The sequence below is a fragment of the Orbicella faveolata genome, unplaced genomic scaffold (genome assembly GCF_042242905.1).
Source record: "Orbicella faveolata isolate gen_17 unplaced genomic scaffold, um_ofav_v1 contig_12, whole genome shotgun sequence".
Classification (NCBI taxonomy): Eukaryota; Metazoa; Cnidaria; class Anthozoa; order Scleractinia; family Merulinidae; genus Orbicella; species Orbicella faveolata.
In genome coordinates, this window is record NW_028301539.1 from 11,336,357 (window position 1) to 11,354,238 (window position 17,882).

At 39.3% G+C, this 17,882-nt stretch overlaps 2 protein-coding genes across 2 annotated transcripts; one reads left to right on the forward strand and one right to left on the reverse strand.

Moving 5' to 3' along the window:
• Nucleotides 1–1,260: 1,260 nt before the first annotated feature.
• Nucleotides 1,261–14,213, forward strand: LOC110047443 (phenylalanine--tRNA ligase beta subunit-like). Its single transcript, XM_020753193.2, has 21 exons — nt 1,261–1,440; nt 1,534–1,589; nt 2,682–2,749; nt 3,198–3,254; nt 3,543–3,612; nt 3,751–3,810; nt 3,914–4,078; nt 4,692–4,733; nt 5,173–5,281; nt 5,862–5,932; nt 6,437–6,498; nt 7,112–7,163; nt 7,600–7,661; nt 7,767–7,873; nt 8,212–8,312; nt 8,668–8,748; nt 10,715–10,807; nt 11,409–11,526; nt 12,039–12,103; nt 12,725–12,824; nt 13,093–14,213. The coding sequence occupies exons 1-21, from the start codon at nt 1,383–1,385 to the stop codon at nt 13,242–13,244; spliced, it is 1,749 nt and encodes a 582-aa protein (XP_020608852.2). The 5' UTR covers nt 1,261–1,382; the 3' UTR covers nt 13,245–14,213.
• On the reverse strand, nt 7,261–10,362 carry LOC149116626 (uncharacterized). The gene is made up of 2 exons (XM_089282381.1): nt 9,537–10,362; nt 7,261–7,916 (listed from the first exon to the last, which is right to left on the reverse strand). Exons 1-2 carry the CDS (start codon nt 10,196–10,198, stop codon nt 7,844–7,846), a joined length of 735 nt encoding a protein of 244 aa, XP_089138507.1. The 5' UTR covers nt 10,199–10,362; the 3' UTR covers nt 7,261–7,843.
• Nucleotides 14,214–17,882: the final 3,669 nt, after the last annotated feature.

Genomic DNA, 17,882 nt, shown 5'->3' on the forward strand with positions numbered 1-17,882 from the left:
GAGAGTGCACGAGCTGCACGATACAAATGAGCTAATTGTACGCGTCAGACTCACCAAACAAGCAGAAACAATAAGAAACCATCAAAACAGGATTTGGTTATGATTAACCATTGTCTGAGAAACTCACAAATTAACTCGATACCAGAGTAGAGAGTTTTCTTGCTATATTCTTAAGTCAGAACTAACGCAAAAACATACGCGTAAGCTTACAACTAGCGCGAGCAGATCTTATTATTCATTCCCAGCGAGAGATTGAAGTCTTGTTTTCGACCCTGAAAAACCCACCTTTTCCGTTAGCTCAGAGCATAAAACTACATATAAGCGTCCTAGTTCGTATTCCCTGCCTTATTCCCTGCCATCGCTATGAAAAATACGTAAGAGAATCTCTCAAGTTCTCTCAACTCTCAACATTTGATCACGCAACGTGACAACATCCACGCGAGAGCCCCCGACATGTGCGTGGATCCGCGCGGATATATGACGTCAGGATGGCGCAATTTGTTCTAAAAATAGAAAAATTGTCCCATATCATAGGTGCGCGCGGATCCCAAGACTTACGGTCTCCGTCCCCGATTATGGCTCCTGGCGTAAATTTATATTAGGATAATTTTCATTCAGGGTTAAAAAAACTAAAGTATCACAAAACATGATTCCCGGCCACGGTTTTATTTGCATTCAAAAGTTGGAACTTTTTAAATCTGGGCCCTGGTTTCTTTACTGGAAATGAATTCTACGAATCGAGAGAATATTTTTTTTAACTTTTAGAAAGAAATAGGCCCTTTGCAGCTAAGCCATCATGGAACGTACTTTTCATAAAATTATGGGCTATAACTTAACGAACGTCAAAATGGAAAAAGCATGTCACAAATATCAAAATGGCCAAGTTTGCCCCCCCCCCCCCCCCCCCAGAATGAGAATTTATGACTGTCTGAATTTTTAAAAGAATAAGAAGATTTGTATGATAAAAGTACGCTACTGGAGAGGAAAGCCTTGCTCTCCAGCAACATTTTCCATACAGATCCCTTAAATTTTCTGAAAATTCAAACTGTCGTAGAAACTTACTCTTTCATTCCAGGGGCCTCAAACTTGGCCAACTGGCTATTTGCGAAGCGCTTTTTCCATTTCTGGCATTCATTAACTCATAGCCCACAATGTAAAAATTTTCCAGGAAAAATTTGGTCACGTGACCCCAGATGCAAGGGAGACCTTTGCGGCCTAGGCAACCGGGCAACACCGGAGAATTGGTGACTATTCTGAGCCCGCAATCATAGAAGGCTACGACGAGGACTAGAAACTACTGTCGAAAATCGAAAGAGGTTCGATCGTGGGCTGATGAAATTTCCTGAATTTAGTTATTGATTTTTACAAACTTGTTCGACGATATGCCAACTGTAGATATCAAGAGAGATCTCTTATTCAAGGCTATTGGAAAGGAGTACAGTAAGTTAGCTTATTATCCTTTTAAGCTTAGCACACGTGCTACAACCTTGAAAGATTCCGGTGAACCAACAAGACTTGTTATTTGTTATTCAGCTGATGAAGAGTTTGAAGAACTGTGCTTTGACTTTGGCCTCGAATTGGATGAAGTGGTAAGAGATTTGCTGAGGGAGTAATCATTTATTTCTGACTGTGATATTTCATGCTGTTGTGTGTACCGGAGTAGTCTGGCTTCCGGGATTCTCAATTTGTCGCCAATATAGTTTATAATATAGTACACTGTCAATCGAAACGTACCTACCAATTTGGTTGCTGGGAATGTTATACAAGTTCGATAAAAATATTGTTAACTTTGTTTTGGGTTTCAAAGTACAGTGGAACCCCGCTAATCCAGCCACCAACAGGCCACAAAAATCTGCCCTTGTTTAACAAGTTTGGATAAGGAAATGACTGACTGAGGTTTTGTTCCGGCCAGAATAAAGTGGATCTAATAGCAAGATGACCATATTGTTGGGGTGGCCAAAAGGCAGGTTCCACTTTACTTATTTAAAGAACCCCATCTGTAGTAAAATGAAAACACCTAAAGCAAACTACAAAACTAGTCAAGGCTTGGGAATGCTATGTGTATTTATGTATTCCTCCGAAAGGTATATACAATAAAACCTACAAAAAGAGTCACTTGTAGTGAGTAAGTGATTCTAGGAAGGTAGCTCCTTATAATACAAATGCCGTAAATGCTATGCAGATAATTATGTGCTACAATGGGGGTACCTTTTTTTTGGAAAGGGTATCCATATTTAGGTAAGGTTGTGACTAGGGAATAGGATATCACATATTTTGGTCTGAATTGAGATCCTTAAGGGATCCAAGAAGTGGGCATCAAACCCAGCAAAAGGAATTTGAAGGAATACCCTCTCCCCAACCTCTGAAGGCATGCAGTATCTATCAGGGATGTATCTAGGAAGCTGGCTACACGCTTATCTCACCAGCTGATAGAGGGGTTACCACTGGTGGAATTTTTACTACAAAACAAAGACATTAAAAGTTGCACAGACTGGAAAAGCTAGCTGAGAAGCCTGCTTGGTTTCTTTTTAGCTAGATTCCCGACCTACTCCTGGAGTAAGAAAAAGTATGGATACAACTGGATGCACAAATGCTACGTTTATGGCTTCCAATACATAGACTCCTATATCTGTGTGACTGACGAACATCAGACAGTAACTGTGTTGTGTGTATTCTGACAGGTCCCTGGAGAAGAAGAAGGCAAAGAAGATGAAGGAGTTATTTATAAAATTGAAATTCCAGCTAACAGGTATACCTGACTTACATGTACATGTACATGTACATGTACATGTATTATGGGGGACATATAATTCAAGAAAAACCAGGGAAATATTGTGACTAGTTTGGAATTACAATCTGTCAATCAGGTTATAAATCACTGGCCCTTTGATGCGGTACAATAGTTTTGTTAAAACCTAATTTACCTTCTGGGTTACAAGACAGTTTGTGAGGATTAATTCTAATTGCATTATCATTGCAAATTAATGCTTGGCTTATAAGCTTTAGTTAAGTTTCCTGTTGTTGTTTTTGTTGTCTTGCAATCTGTAATTTTATCTTTTTAACATGTCTGCCATTATCTAGTCTTAGATTAGTTATGATTGGCAATGCACTGTACAAATATGTCTAATGTAGTTCCTGTATTAATAACTCGGCTGGCAATTTGTTTCTCAGCTCGCTACCTTAATATCTTAACACAGGTACGACCTTCTGTGTTTGGAGGGGATTTCAAGAGGAATTCAAGTTTTTCTTGGAAAGTAGGTTTACCATACATGTGTGCATGTCCTCAAATAGGATGTCATTGTTGCACCATAATTTTAGGATATTTTTCAACTGTCTCATAATCAATGCATTTTTATAGTAAGACATTTCAATGACAAATAGAGGTTAAGGTGAATTTCCTTGTCATAACAACTTGCCCAAGAATCTGTTCCTACTCTTTGACCTACTGTTCTCTGTTTCAGTCAGGATGTTGCTCTTATGATGAACAATGGCTATTGTTATCAGTGAGTTAATCTCTGTATATTTCTTGTGTTTTGTTTTAGACTGAAAACTCCTAGATATAAATCTGTTAAGCCTCATGGGCCAATGCAAAGATTAAAGATTTCAAAAAATGTAAGTATTCCATTGGATAAAGTTCTGTTCTCTTAGCTTACTTCATTACTTTGATGTTTGTGATAATGTTGTAAGTTGCTGCAATTTTTTGCACTTTGCCATATTATAGTATAATAATGGTTTTCCCTTTTTCATTAGACTGCCTTTGTCAGACCTCACTGTGTGGCAGCCCTTTTAAGAAATATTACATTCACTCAGGTAAAGTTTATTCACTTGGCTTTTAAACATAAACTACTTTACATGGTACGAATCTTAAAGATTAATTAAATGTTCAAATATCTTTAACTATCTCTTTCTCCAGGATAGTTATAACAGCTTCATTGATCTTCAAGATAAACTCCATCACAACCTGTGCCGACGAAGGAGTCTTGTTGCCATAGGAACACATGATTTTGACACTCTTCAAGGACCATTTTTGTTTGATGCTCTTCCCCCACAGGACATCAAATTTGTAGCTCTTAATCAAGTGAGACTTGAGAATTGATTTTGGTAGACAATATAAGTATAATCCGTTCACAAAGATACTCTAGACACTTAAATGGTTTGCTCAATGATATAATGCACTACTGAACAGGATGAAGAAAATTTAGTGTTTTGGGGACTTTGCTAAGAGCCAGTTGCCGCCCTTTTTCACTGGCTGAAGAGAGCTTATCACTAACTGAAATTCACTAGGAAACAGGCTTTTATCCAGGATTTCAAAAGTGGGTGTCCACAAATTGTAATGTGGTCGATGGCTCCGTCATCCAGGGGAGGAGAGGGGGTATGGACATGCAAGTGAAGTGAAGGATAGAATCTGCTAGCCCTGGGCTGTCATACATGACTTTCTTTACACGCTGCTCTACTTGTAAAATTCAATGGCCCACAAACAAAGACTTTGAAGGTGTGAAGACCAACTTAGCCAGTTAAGTTTTTCCTTAGCCTCATGGTGATTCAACCATGATCTGCCAATAAGAAGTTGGCTGAAAGGATTTGATGTGAGAACTAACAAAAAAAATTATCAAATTAATGGCTGGGCTGGCTTATAATTGTGGATTGATGACTGAAGGTAATTATTTAAGTTCAACTTTTTTTGCTTTCAGACAAAAGAATACACAGCCGTTGAACTGATGGATGTGTACAAAGTAAGAAAGTTTGCTGTTCCTTCATATTGATTACTACCAGTGATGTCAGATACATGTTACATGATCCTCTTCTTTGAGCTACTGGCTTGTAGAATTTGCTAGGGCTGTGGATATGTGAATTCTGAATATTTACTGAGTGTGGGAAATTTAAAGAAGTCTTGAGGGGTGATCCAAATTTTATTTCTCCTCACCCCATCAAAACATATTTAAAATGCCAGTAGGTAATGAGAACTAAAGAAGTCCTCAGTGGGGATATTTTCTCTTGAGTTAACATGGAAAGACATGGTAAGAATCTTAATTTATTGATTCATATTTGTGGTTATAACATGAAAATAGATGCAGATGACCTGGGTTGTATGACAATCAGTGATGAGAATGGAGGATCTAAGAATTATTTGCAATGTTCACTTTGTTTTTTTGTTTTTTTTTCTTCACAAAGGGAGAAAGCCATTTAAAACAGTACCTGCCAATCATTCGAGACAAACCAGTTTATCCAGTTATTTTTGATGCCAATGGTGTTGTTCTCTCAATGCCTCCAATTATCAATGGTAAGTCTATCATTACACATTTTGACATTGCATCAAAAATTGAATGTTAGAGTGCTATGCCTATAAATTTGCAGAGCAAACTGCTATTACATGTAGCACAGTGGAAATGCTCCTTACAGACTCGGCTATAATACAGACAACTCTATATTACAGTCAGTTCACTCTTCCATAATATTGATACTGAACTCTTCCCCTTAAGTGTCAGTATTAAAGAGGCTCAACTGAACTATGGGCTGAAAATAAATATGTGAAATCTAGTCAATGGTTTAAACCAATAATGTTGAATTGTAGTTCATCTTATGTGATTCTTAAAGTCAAGATAGTCCTGAAAAGACTGTTTCTGAGGACTGATATTCTTACTGTACCATCCTAGTTGGACATAATACTTGGTGTCTTTGAAAATATCAACTTTATAAATATTAACTCACAATCTGTGAATTTGCTAACAGCCTCCTATTACTTATTGATGAAAGGCCCTTTATATAATATTGTTATTACACTATATCAGTAGCAAATTACAAAGATATCTCAAATTACGGTATATCCATATTCTGTATCATCTCTGAACTTTTGCTTGTAGGTGACCATTCCAAAATAACTCTAAGCACAAAAAATGTCTTCATAGAAAGCACAGCTACTGATTTGCACAAGGTAAGTAATAGCATACATGAATGAGTGTGTCCATGTTTACTGTAAGTTAGGAATAACTTTTAAAGCAATGATAAATTACTATATAAGTTATTTAAAGAGTTTGAGAATTGTACATTGTACATCATTCTATACTGTTTTTGTTTTATAGCATTCATTAGCTAAGTATTGTTTGTCTTTCTTGAAAGACTGCTGATCCATTGCTCTCTGTTTGAATCATTTGCATTAGTGAACAATGTACATCATGCATTGCATGCATCTTGTCCTAGTACAACACATCTGCAGTAATGGTTGTGTTCCATTTACTGTAGATTTTTTACTTTTAAAAATCTTAAATAGGCGATTTTTCTGTTTCCAGTTTGTATATATGACCAGTCAGAAGTATAAATGGATATACAGTACATGTACATCATATAAATTATGGTCTTGGGGAGTGGTACTATCCAGGAGAAAAAAAATCTCCTAATTTGATTTACTAATATACTTTTAATTATTATATTTTGTTAGGCCAAAATTGTCCTTGACACCCTGGTGACAATGTTCAGTGTTTATTGTGTTGAACCATTTGTGTAAGTAGTGATTTTCTTGAACAAGTGTTGAGTGTGAATTGATGATGTAACTTCAAGCCTAGAAAAGAAGTCAGTCATGTAAGGGGATCACACAACTAACACTTGAGAAGCAGGGAAGGCCCAGTGGTGAGAGTGCTCGCCTCCCACCAATGTGGCCTGGGTTCAATTCCAGCCTGGTGCTAGCCTGCAGAGCAGGCGAGATTTTTTCGAGCGAGCGCTCACATCGTAAAAAGTTTAGCCACCATCTTGAATTTTTCATGCAGCGGAAGACTGGGGAGAGAAAGAAAGTTTTACCAAGGGGGTGAATGATAGGCAAGAACATGGTGGTCTAAAAAGGCGGTCGCAAGGTTGTAACGTTAACTCCCCCCAATAAGACGCCTGCACTGCAGGCTAGCCTGGTGCCATATGTGTGTTGAGTTTATGGTTGGTTCTAACCTTCCTCTAAAGGTTTTTCTCTGAGAACTCTAGTTTTCCTCCCTCCACAAAAACCAGCATCTCCAAATTCCAATTCGACCAGGATAGAGGATCCGCATGAAAACCAGCTAAGGATGATGTGGCTTCCTCTCTAAATGTTATTTATTTATCTACACATAACACCTAAACTTTTGTCTAGGGTGGAGTCAGTTGAAGTGGAACAGCCAGATTGTTCAGTTCTTGTTTATCCGGTATGTTACATACACATGTTGCATGTTCAGTTAATCATGAATAATGAAATAAAGTTTACACAACATACATGGGTAGACAAATATTTCAAGGCCCATCTCAATAACCTCAAATTTATTGGGTTGAAACAATGCCTTGCTAAATCAAGGTGCACATGATATTACTACAATGTAACAGTAGATTTTCAGTTCTGAACCATTGTATACTAATGTAAAGCCTTTCACAGTGGCTTTATTGTGTATCATCTGCCTTCAACAAAGTCCAAAAATGTTACTTGGAATATCAGGGGACAGGACTTGGAACGGGACTTTCTTTGTACTTTGTGCATATACAAAACATACAGTGGATATAATTGAGTGTAGCTGCGGTGTTTTGATTGGCCATACAGTTTCTATGAATTGTCTTTGTTTCTATTTTTTTTCCCCCTTTTCTCAAAAGGAGCTAAAATATCGGCATGAAGTGGTCAGTGTGGAGCAAATTAACAAGAAGATTGGAATCCAGTAAGCAGTCCTGTTTCTTTCAGTAATTCAGGAAGTTGCTCAGCTGTGAGAATTTTGCATCCAGGTTGTACTGTATGTTAATGAATTCTTGTTCTTCAATGGCAGAGAATCTCCTGAGCGAGTGGCTGATTTGTTGACTCGAATGTGCCTTCAAAGTGAAGTGACTGATGGTGGAAAAAACGTCAAAGTGGAAATTCCTCCAACAAGAGCAGATATCCTTTGAAACCTTCATAAGTTTTACTCCAGCAACCTTTTCTGAAAAGAAGTAACATGGTACTCATCAATATCTCCAACAGCAATTTACTCTCAAAGGGATATTTGTATACATTTTTAAGTAGTCTTCATAGCATTCCTGAATAATTCTTAGTATAAAACATAGTCTCACCAAGGACCTTACTGGACTATTGTGGAGTGAAAATAGCTAAATTGAACATAAATTGTAAGTCATGTTTTTTTTTTTTAGCAGAAAAGCAATTTTAAACCGCCCAGTTTAAACTTTGTAGTGTAGTGGTTATGTTTATTTTGAAGATCTTTCCTTGACATTTTACAAACATTATTCATGAGTGTGATATTATTGAGGATGTAGCCATTTCTCATGGATTTAACAACATTGTGAAGAGGATACCTCCAACCAATACTATTGGAAATCAGGTGAGTTCTCATTCATCATTATGGTAATAGTTTGCCCTCCAGACCTCAATTTTGTTTGTTTGTTTGTTTGTTTGTTTGTTTGTTTGTTTTTTTCATATGATTATTAAAGTATATTGTCTACCTGGAACTTCTTGTTTGTTTTTTCCTTTTTTATATTGTCAATTTTCCAGCAAATGCCAACTCTACCTGGTCCGACCTGCCCCTTACGTAACAGTTAATGATGAGCAAGTGTATAAAGAGCCATTGCTTTGTTTCTTTGCTCTTTCTATTGCTGCTAGTTTGCTAGGAAACCATATTATCCCAACTGAGGTAAGTTTGAGGGAAAACTATCGTTAATCAAAGCTTTCTTTTGCAGTTCAAGCTAAATACACTTTGTGATCTGCTGAGACAAGAAATAGCCCAGGCTGGATTCACTGAAGTCCTTACTTTCGCTTTGGTGAGAAATTTATACATGCAACACTTAAAGATCTTTAGGATTATCTGGGTTTTGTTATTGGAATCGATCAGTGTTAGGATTCAGTTTTTGCATGATTGAAAAATGAACAAGACCTCTGTTGGTAAAATGATTTCATTGGCAATTATCGCTTGTTGCCTCTGTGTTACCATGTAATATAACTGTAAATGTAAATCTTATTTATAGAGGTCATGCACATAGCTATACAAACACTAATCTTAGCTACATGTAGTTTACAGGCATGCCACTGAAACAACGGAAAAAATATAACATAGTTAAAAATCCCAACTGGCAGGAGGCAGACCAGACCGGAACCTCTGGATTACAACACCAGCGCCACTCGGCCACGCTGCCTCCACCAAAGGAAGGGAAAAAATGATTATTTGGTCGTAGAGTGTAAAACACATGTTCTTTTATTTCCGATTGACGATAGAGTTTGGACAGTTTGTAAGTGTAATTAGATGTAGTGTAACTTTGCAAGTTGTTGTAGTGTTGTGTTTTGTCCCTACTGTTGCTGTCTGTTTCTTTAGATTCATTGGGGAGCTAGTTTTAATTCGTCCAAATGAGGTTTTGGAATTACATTTAAGCCCTCCTCTTTAGCGACCACTTTCCTCTAGCAATAGCATGTTCTAGCATGTTCTACAGCAGCCTTTTCAATTTGAATTAAGTGTTCATTGAAAGATTTCTTGGTTACTGGTGGGGGCAGATTCATCCTGGCACAAAAATCTGTCAATCCAGCCTGGCCAAGTTTCTGGGAAGCCAACACTGACCTCCTGTTGACTTCATGAGCACCTCCACCAACACCTCCAAGTTTCTTGCTAGTTTTCAAGTCAGTCTCATGACCACAAATTGAGCATTTGAGAAAAAGACATTCAGCAAGTCCTTCCCTCTGATAATCTCGCTGATAGAGTTTGAGACTTGATTGGGATTTGCGACAAGAGCTGCAAATTGCTGCTGAGGCAATACACTCACTCAACAGAGTGGCATCTTGCAATTTAAATCCGCTTGCAACTTGGTCAACATCTGCTGATGTAGCTCCGAGCCCAACGCTGATCGTCTTCTTTCGGGTCAGGATGCCTTCTCGCTCTTCATACCTCGAAAAGGAAGAATTCTGAAGTTTTGAGGCAGAAACGTTGGCTCTCACCGGCAAATCTTCGGCTTCACTGAGGTCACTCTCGCCTCCGGCTTTGACTTCACCTTCCACGGCGCCATCTTGATCTGCTTCCTTTGTCAGCTTTGGCCGTTTGTTTGCCCCATTATGGCCACAAAAACCTTTTCTTTTTTTTCTCCTAACCGATCTGAATTTCCTTTTTCCAGGTTCGACCATCTCATGAAGCACAAAAAGTAAAAATACTCGAGAAAACAATCTGACTTCACCACACCACGCTTTCGAGAAAATCACAACTTCGAATCTTTGACCACCGCGCTGCATTATGGTTACTGCAAGTGAAAATCTGGACTGGACTCTGTGAAATTTGGCTTCTAAGGATTGTGGAAACGACTTTTAGGGGACTTTTGACCTAACGCGGAACAGAAAGTCCCATGACAACCAAAATAAACAAAGTGTAAACAGACGGTTGCTATGCATAAATAATTGACCGCTTCTCAATTAATTAGCCGTTTTAGGCGGGATTTTCAAATTTTTCAAAAAATAAATGCGGATTATAAAAATTGAATAGATAGGGGTCTTAGGGGGGCTCAAAGTAGTTTTTATGAAATGTTCGACTTTTTTCTCAAAATAAGGGTTAACTACCTCCTTAAGCCCTCCTCTTTAGCGACCACTTTCCTCTAGCAATACACAAAATGTATCTTCAGATTAGAATAATGTCTTTGTTATGTACATAAAACCTGCGATATACAGAGGTAACCGCTATTGAAATAGAGTTCGTAAAGTTGTGGTTTGTAGCCGATCAAATTTTAGATACAGTCATGTTCATGTTTTCCACAGTGTTCACGGGATGATGTGTCAGAGAAACTCAAGAAGCCGTTATCGTCATCCAAAGCTGTACACATAGCAAATCCAAAAACACTGGAATTCCAAGTAAGGCACCCTTGTTACATGTATAACTTAGACATTAAATGTCTTCGAAAGCAAGTGAAGCCTCCATCGTTTCTCAGCACGGACATAATGTATCTAATATCGTTGCGTAGCCGCACATAGCTGATAGGCATGTGTTATAAGAATAAAAAAACTGATCGCGTTTGAAGCAATGCCTAGTCATCCAACCTTTGATAAAGGGAATGTAGAAAGATTATTAAGGAAAAGAGTTTTGTGTAAGGGTTAAGTGCTATCTATTGTTGCTTAAAATATACAGTGCTGTTGCTTGGAAATCCTTTTTCACGTCTTCTGTTGTGGGTCGAGAGTCAAGAACCTCTCGGCTGAAGGGTGTGGGTGAACCCCCGGTTTCGTTAGCACTGTTGCTAAGTAACCTGACGTTTCTTGATAACAAGTTCATATACATGTGGCAATTATTGGCGTGTGTGGAATATTTCTTATCAAGTTATGAGAGTAGGAGGCTCTTTGTAACATGAAGGATTATTAGCCAATTACGTCTCTTTTCTTGACTATTTTGACTATTCAGTGAAAGCATGGTTAATATGAAGAAAGCAATGTCAGTAACCATAGTGATGCTGTGTTGTAGGTTGCCAGGACAACACTCATTCCCGGTCTTCTGAAGACTGTTAGTTGTAACAAAAAGATGCCGCTTCCAATGAAACTGTTTGAAATCTCCGATGTGGTACACAGTGATGACAAGAAAGGTAAAGTTTGAATTCACAGACTATGAAACGTAACTGTAGCTAGTAATTTGCGTCCTCTTACGTGATCCTCGAAAGAGACTAGTCCTTTCACTTGAACGCAGAAAACTTAACCTGTTTTTTACTTGTAAGTACCGGATCCGGTATCGTTTTCTCAGTGTGGATGACTGTAACCTGCATTGTGTGTATCAGTCGGTCGTACATAAATACCCTGAAGCCTGCAGTCTACGCCGCCAGCCATTATATCGACTGATTTTAGGGTGACGTCCGGCTGCAGACTCGCACCCAGTCGATATTTTTGTGTTTTTGGGAAGAGAAAATTGGTTACCAGGCTGAATTAAGGCGCGAGGGGTGTCATTAGAAGGGTCAAAGGAAAGATAGCGTCGTTATTTTTTCCCACCTTTTCCCATAACATGACCCGGATACGAGTCTTTTCCGGCTGCACCGCAGGCGACGCCTCTTCAGCTTTTCAATTCAAATTCAAGTTGCCATAACACAACCGATGTTTCCTTCAGATGTCGGAGCTCGGAATCATCGCCGTTTCTGTGCCGTGAATTACAACAAGACTCCGGGATTTGAGGTGAGTGAAAAAAGCGTTTAGACTGGTATTACTGTCACCGCTGACAATTATTACACATGGACTCAAGAATAAATAGTGCCCTGCGTTTCATCCAACAAACTCGCGTCAAAGGACGTCCTGTGTTGAAATCTTGCTTTGGTTTTACTCGTGCAGATCTCGTGGTAAAAAATAAAATCGTAAATTAGTAAGCACCAAATCTGATAACATGACTAAGCTTACGCCCTGTGCTTGGCGGCGGTTGAATTCTTTCGTTCCCAGTTCTGATTGGTTCACTGGACTTGGTGTCTTTTAGTTGTTATTTTTTTTCTGGTTTTATCACAGTCTCTGCAAAACCGTTCCTCTAAGAAAAAAAAAGGTTGCTTGCGGTTCTACAGATAGAGCGCTTGTTACTGTAGCAAGCGCATAGCGGGAGTTGCGTCTCGAGGGACTGCGCGTTTGGTAATCTTCTTGGAGGCAGATCGATATAAAAACCAAGACTTTGCTTCACTGTACCAATGTTTACTCCAGTTGGTAGTATTACTTCTGTTCTTTATAGATTTGAGATTCTTAAGCAGCGTGTGTTTGGTTTAGTTTCTCACTTTCCAAGCCCATCTCCAAACAATGTTGTTTTGCTTGTTTCAGGTCATTCATGGTTTGTTGGACCGCACCATGCAGCTTCTTGAAGTACCGTACTCGGAAGATAAGACATCTGTACACGGATATTACTTGAAGGCGCACGAAGGTATCCCTTACTGCTCCTTTCACAGTTTGAAAGATTTCTTGCAAAGTATTTGGCTTGCAATCTTCCCCAGAAATGTTGTCTCTTGTATTTTCAGACATTTCGTTCTTTTCTGTACCCCCCTACAGAAACTCTCTCTATATATACATCGGCGTAATGTATGGACTTCACTTATTATATCTTATTGTGTATTTATTCGTTCGCTCATTCATTCGCTAACTCGCTCGCTCAGTCACGCACTCACTCACTCGCTCACTTATTTCTATTTCAGATGAAACTTTCTTCCCTGGTCGTTGTGCGCAAATTATCGCCAACGGAAAGCCGATAGGAATCATGGGAGTCCTACATCCTGAAGTCGTCAACAAATTTGAATTGAATCTACCATGCGCAGTGCTTGAACTGGACATAGAGGAATTCCTCTGAAAAAAAAACTGCTGAAATGTTGACAGAATTTTCCTAATAAGAGGCTTATTATGGCCGCAATTGCAAATGAATTTAGGTCATACCACAATAGTAGTTTTAGAGAGAATTACACGAAAGGCACTCGAAGGCAATGCACGAGAAATATCAAATATGTTGAAGTATTCAAATATGTACCACACTGGTATTTGTGTGCCTAATGTCAGGTTTTCGTCAGTGATACTATTACTTGAAGCCTAGTCAGTCCCATTTGATCACTGGTGGTCGCGAGGAAATTCGAAAATTGGACCCAAACTTAGAATATGCATGGGACCTTCATATGAGCATGATGCGGGTTTTAAATCGATGTCGTTCCCAGAGGTGGTGTACTCGCTATTGTCCAGTGGAGGCGTAGGTCCTGGAAACGAGATACGCCTGTAACGGGATGATCTGGAGCATGCGCGCTAAGTTTGGAAACTCGTATTTATTCTCGTCTGAAGGCACTGGTAGTTTGGCTCCTGTCCCTTTTGTATGCCTTTTTAAGCCAAGGGGAAATGAGTGAGATTCGGTGCGTGTAGGGGTAGGATCATACGATCAACTTAAATCCGCGCCGCAGCGATCACTTTGTTGTTGTTGTTGTTGATGTTGTTGCTGGTATTGTTGCGCTTAGATATTACAGGCATGCCACTTAAACTGAAAGAAACAAATCTATCTACTAAATATGATAGGCTTAAAAATCCCAACTGGCGGGAAGCAGACCAGTTGGCTAGCTATGTACAAGAATGACTTAGGAGTTGAACTGGGGTCTACCGAGAAACAACCTTAGCGGAAAGAGGCGAGACTTCAACCCGCGATCTCCGGATTTCAAGTCCGGCGCTATGACCACTCGACCATGCGGCCCTTCTGATTGAAGAAAAAATGGCCTTGCAACATGATTTAGCCTTTGCCCTACATACGAATTTTTAAATACGTGAATAAAGTTTTAACACTCAAGAGTAGAGATCATTTTACCTAGCCTCGCGCAAAATAGCTGTTTAATTCCCCCACCCCAAACCCCAAACGACATCCACGTAGCTAAAATATTTGTTCTTAGTCATAAATCTACTAAAACATTCAAAACTGTTCTTTGGGGATGTTTATGCTGACAAAATGGTTGGTTTTGGAGAGCGTTGTTCCGAGCTCAGTCTCGGATGTCATACAAAGGTGACGTCTCTAGTTCCAAAGTGAAGTCCACTGATATTCATGGACAAAACGTGTTTGTATAGTTTCAGGGGGCCATGTTAGAATCATGTTAGTTGACGGTGTGTGCCGAGTGTAATTTTTTGTTTAGTGTCTCTCGTTTATAAGGTCCATATGTAAACTTTTTTATGTTCATGGAAGCAATCTATGCAAGCCATTCAAATTCTTCGTGGACCTGCGATATACATGCTGATCCAAAGAGATTTGGTTCGGCCATTTCCACGTTTCTCGTTCCCGTTTGATGTGGGCGTGAAATGTAAACCGAGTTCGTATTGGCTTTACCGACAAGAGATTTGTTGCGACTGCAAGGTGCCGTCAGACGATAGAGATCCGTGTTAAGTTCTTCCTGTCGTTGACATTCATTAAATTGCGGTTGCATGTATCCGTTTCATTGCATGACAGGTTTTACCTTTACACTCTTTTCACCGCATAGCTTGTACTCTAACACCGAAAAATACATTCTTGTTCTCCTTAATAAACACGAGAGAACAGTGGCCGCAGTCATGTAACCTGTTTGCAGTTCTCAGTGACATAAGGGGGTATTTTTTATGGTGCAAAAGCAAGCATTGATGTGTATAACTCGTCAGAGTCGATATTTTTCAGTGATTCTTTTCCTTTATTCGTTTAGTAACGTACAAAGAATGTGTTTACTTTTCTAAGTGAAAAAATCACATTAAATCTGCCATGATTAACTCTCGTCCAAAGCGGTAACAAAAGATGTCATGACAAATAGAGAACAATTAACCCTATGAAAAGGAGAAAAAGGAAGGATAGTTGAATGAATACTTGGTATTGGTATACCCATGACAGTTTAGGCAAGAGAGTTTAGGCGCAGCTCAAGCTTCTGGTCATAGAGGGAATGGGATGACTGCGGTATCTGTGTTGTGTTATCACCACACGCAACCTTGACAAGTGACAGCTACATGAGAAGATAACGTCAAACACGCAACACTTGAAATCGATAGGAAACGATCTGTTTATTTGCTCATGCAATGTTACAGAAATTCGTGCTGATAAGAGTGGACGTTTAAATAGGCGATAAAAGAAGTTTTCAAGAGAGAAATTCATACCTAAAAATGTTCTTGTTTTTATGGGAGTATACATTGCTAGGTTTGCGATAGATTGGTATCCCATCTAGGAGGGAGTAGACATGTTCCTAGTTGGGACTCCAAGTCGCTTCATGCTACGGAACACGGAAATAAAGTCAGGCGGAATGGACCACTTGGGACCACTTGGCCTAATGCAGACTTTATCTTTCACCTTTTACATTCCCACGCATACAATCCTAACAAACGCTCATTTATCCTTTTATTATAGCTTTTCGTGGTAAATAGCGAAGAGTATGTTTTTTGTGTGTTACATCTGTCGCGTTGCGCTGTGCAGTAGATACAAGCGTCTCCACCAATCGCAGTGCGTTCTTAGGTGTCGCGATGGGTAAACCTCTCAACGCAATTATCCAACTTCCGCCAACTAACCATCTACGCGACCTCGGGCTCGCTATTTTCTTTGCACTTACAAGGTTGGAGATAAGGCTATCGAGATAATTAAGCTGGTATCTGTTTGCTGCAAAGATCCAAGTATACAGTTTCCTCAGTACCCTCTGCCGAGTGGCAACTCAGGGAACAAACTCTTCTCCAACGTGATGTGGCCTCGATATTCCCATACGTTACCATGCGTGTTTGGTTTCCTGGTCCTGCTCCAGTTTATTGTCAGCCGATCTTTACAGGTGAGGGTTTTTTACTTCAGTTAGGAATGAGCGTGAAATTTTCGTTGATGCGGCAACAATGAAAAAGAACTTGATCCAGCCTGTGGGTACGCGAAGCCTACTTTTGGATTTCGCAGCGTGATTCCCAAAATAATGTAGTGCACGCATCTCCAGAGAATTATTTTACCTTTGCACTGTTTCGGCTTACAATACAAAGCACGCCTCTGGGTTTAGCAAGACTGATATATTCCTCTACTTGAACAGACCGAAATCTGAAATTGTATCCGTGGGGCCTGGCACCCGGAGGACATCACGCATATACGGTGTATTCTAAAAACCCTGTTTGAAGATTAGTCGCAGAACATTTTATCGAAGATGGAAATTTGCTATGCACAGTGCTTATCTGCGTGCTTACAATTCTATTCGTGAAAAGTAAATAAATAAACATTTTGAAATATTTCAATCGAATCGGATGTATTGCAAACAAAGACTCATCGACAAGAAAAGGTAATGAAACTGAAGGCATTTAGTTACTTTTTCATTGATTTTGGACCAAATTTTCTTCAGAGGTTTTACTTTGAAAATTATTCAAGATATTATTTAAACCGTCAACCTGTAGCTGCCTTGTTTTCATAGGCCTCAGATCAAATACATTCCTTTGATGATTTATTTACTGAGCCTTTGAATCGCGGGAGAAACCGATATGGCACCCAAAGGAGGTCTTATCAAAACTATGTCAATGATAAAATCATCCGAATAATATAGACGCTGTGAACGATAAAGCTTTTGATTTTCAAACCAATCTTGCCCTTTCTTTCACGGCCTGCTTAAAAAACACAGCTCTTACTAGGCCAGGCATCGGATTAGACAGAATTTTATAGAGATTTTCGTCTTGGCTAACAAGGTTTGTAAACATTCTCCGCATTTTTAAATGTCTCAATTTTTTCCTTATCTAGTTCCCAGATAGCTTATCGGTTGACAAGCGGAATTCGCCCGAGGAAAGCAAAGGAATTTATGACAGAGGTATTCATTATGAGTCAGCTATCCGAGATGAGAATCCTCCGGCAAGCAATAGACCACCAGGTTTGTGGCGTGTTGTATGTTGACAGGATTAATCTCGAGAGTTATAAATGTGTTATGTTACACTTTTAACTTCACAACATTGATAAATTCCAGAAACTCCAGAAGCCTTTTGATATTCCTTTAAAATGTCCTGTGAGATCATACCTCATTTGAAACTTAAATTAAAACTTGATCGATTCTTAAAGAGTGATAACGATGCGACCTTCCCTCGCTTTTATATGCGGAACAGATTTACGAAGCGATGAGGGATTGTTAACCTCAGCATGTTCTCATTGCGACCAACGCGGCAAATCGTAGCGGGAGATTAACATCATTAGCTATTGTTCAGGGAGAGATTCCCCCTTTTAGAGATTCCCCGTTTTAGAGATTCCTCCTTTTAGAGATTCCCCCTTTTAGAGATTTCCCGTTTTAGAAATTCCCCCTTTTAGAGATTCCCGTTTTAAAGATTCCCCCTTTTAGAGATTCCCGTTTTCAAGATTCCCCCTTTTAGAGATTCCCCTTTTTAGGGATTCCACGTTCCCCGTTCTCCGTTCCCCTTTCTATGTTTTCCGATTTCCCGATTCCCCGTTGCCGAGTTAGAGAGTATCTTTGGAAAAGCACAATCAAATTTGTCAGCTTTTCTTGCACACGTGTAG

Bases quoted from the DNA above. Each gene is read 5' to 3' on its own strand.
- LOC149116626 (XM_089282381.1), bottom strand. From the start codon at position 10,198: ATGCAGCGCGGTGGTCAAAGATTCGAAGTTGTGATTTTCTCGAAAGCG. The intron at 7,917-9,536 runs GTCAGTGTTGGC...ACTTCTTTTCAG, and splicing joins GCTCATGAAGTCAACAGGAG to AAAAGGTTGCTGGAGTAAAA.
- LOC110047443 (XM_020753193.2), top strand. From the start codon at position 1,383: ATGCCAACTGTAGATATCAAGAGAGATCTCTTATTCAAGGCTATTGGA. The intron at 7,662-7,766 runs GTAAGCAGTCCT...CTTCAATGGCAG, and splicing joins AACAAGAAGATTGGAATCCA to AGAATCTCCTGAGCGAGTGG. The intron at 8,749-10,714 runs GTGAGAAATTTA...TGTTTTCCACAG, and splicing joins AAGTCCTTACTTTCGCTTTG to TGTTCACGGGATGATGTGTC.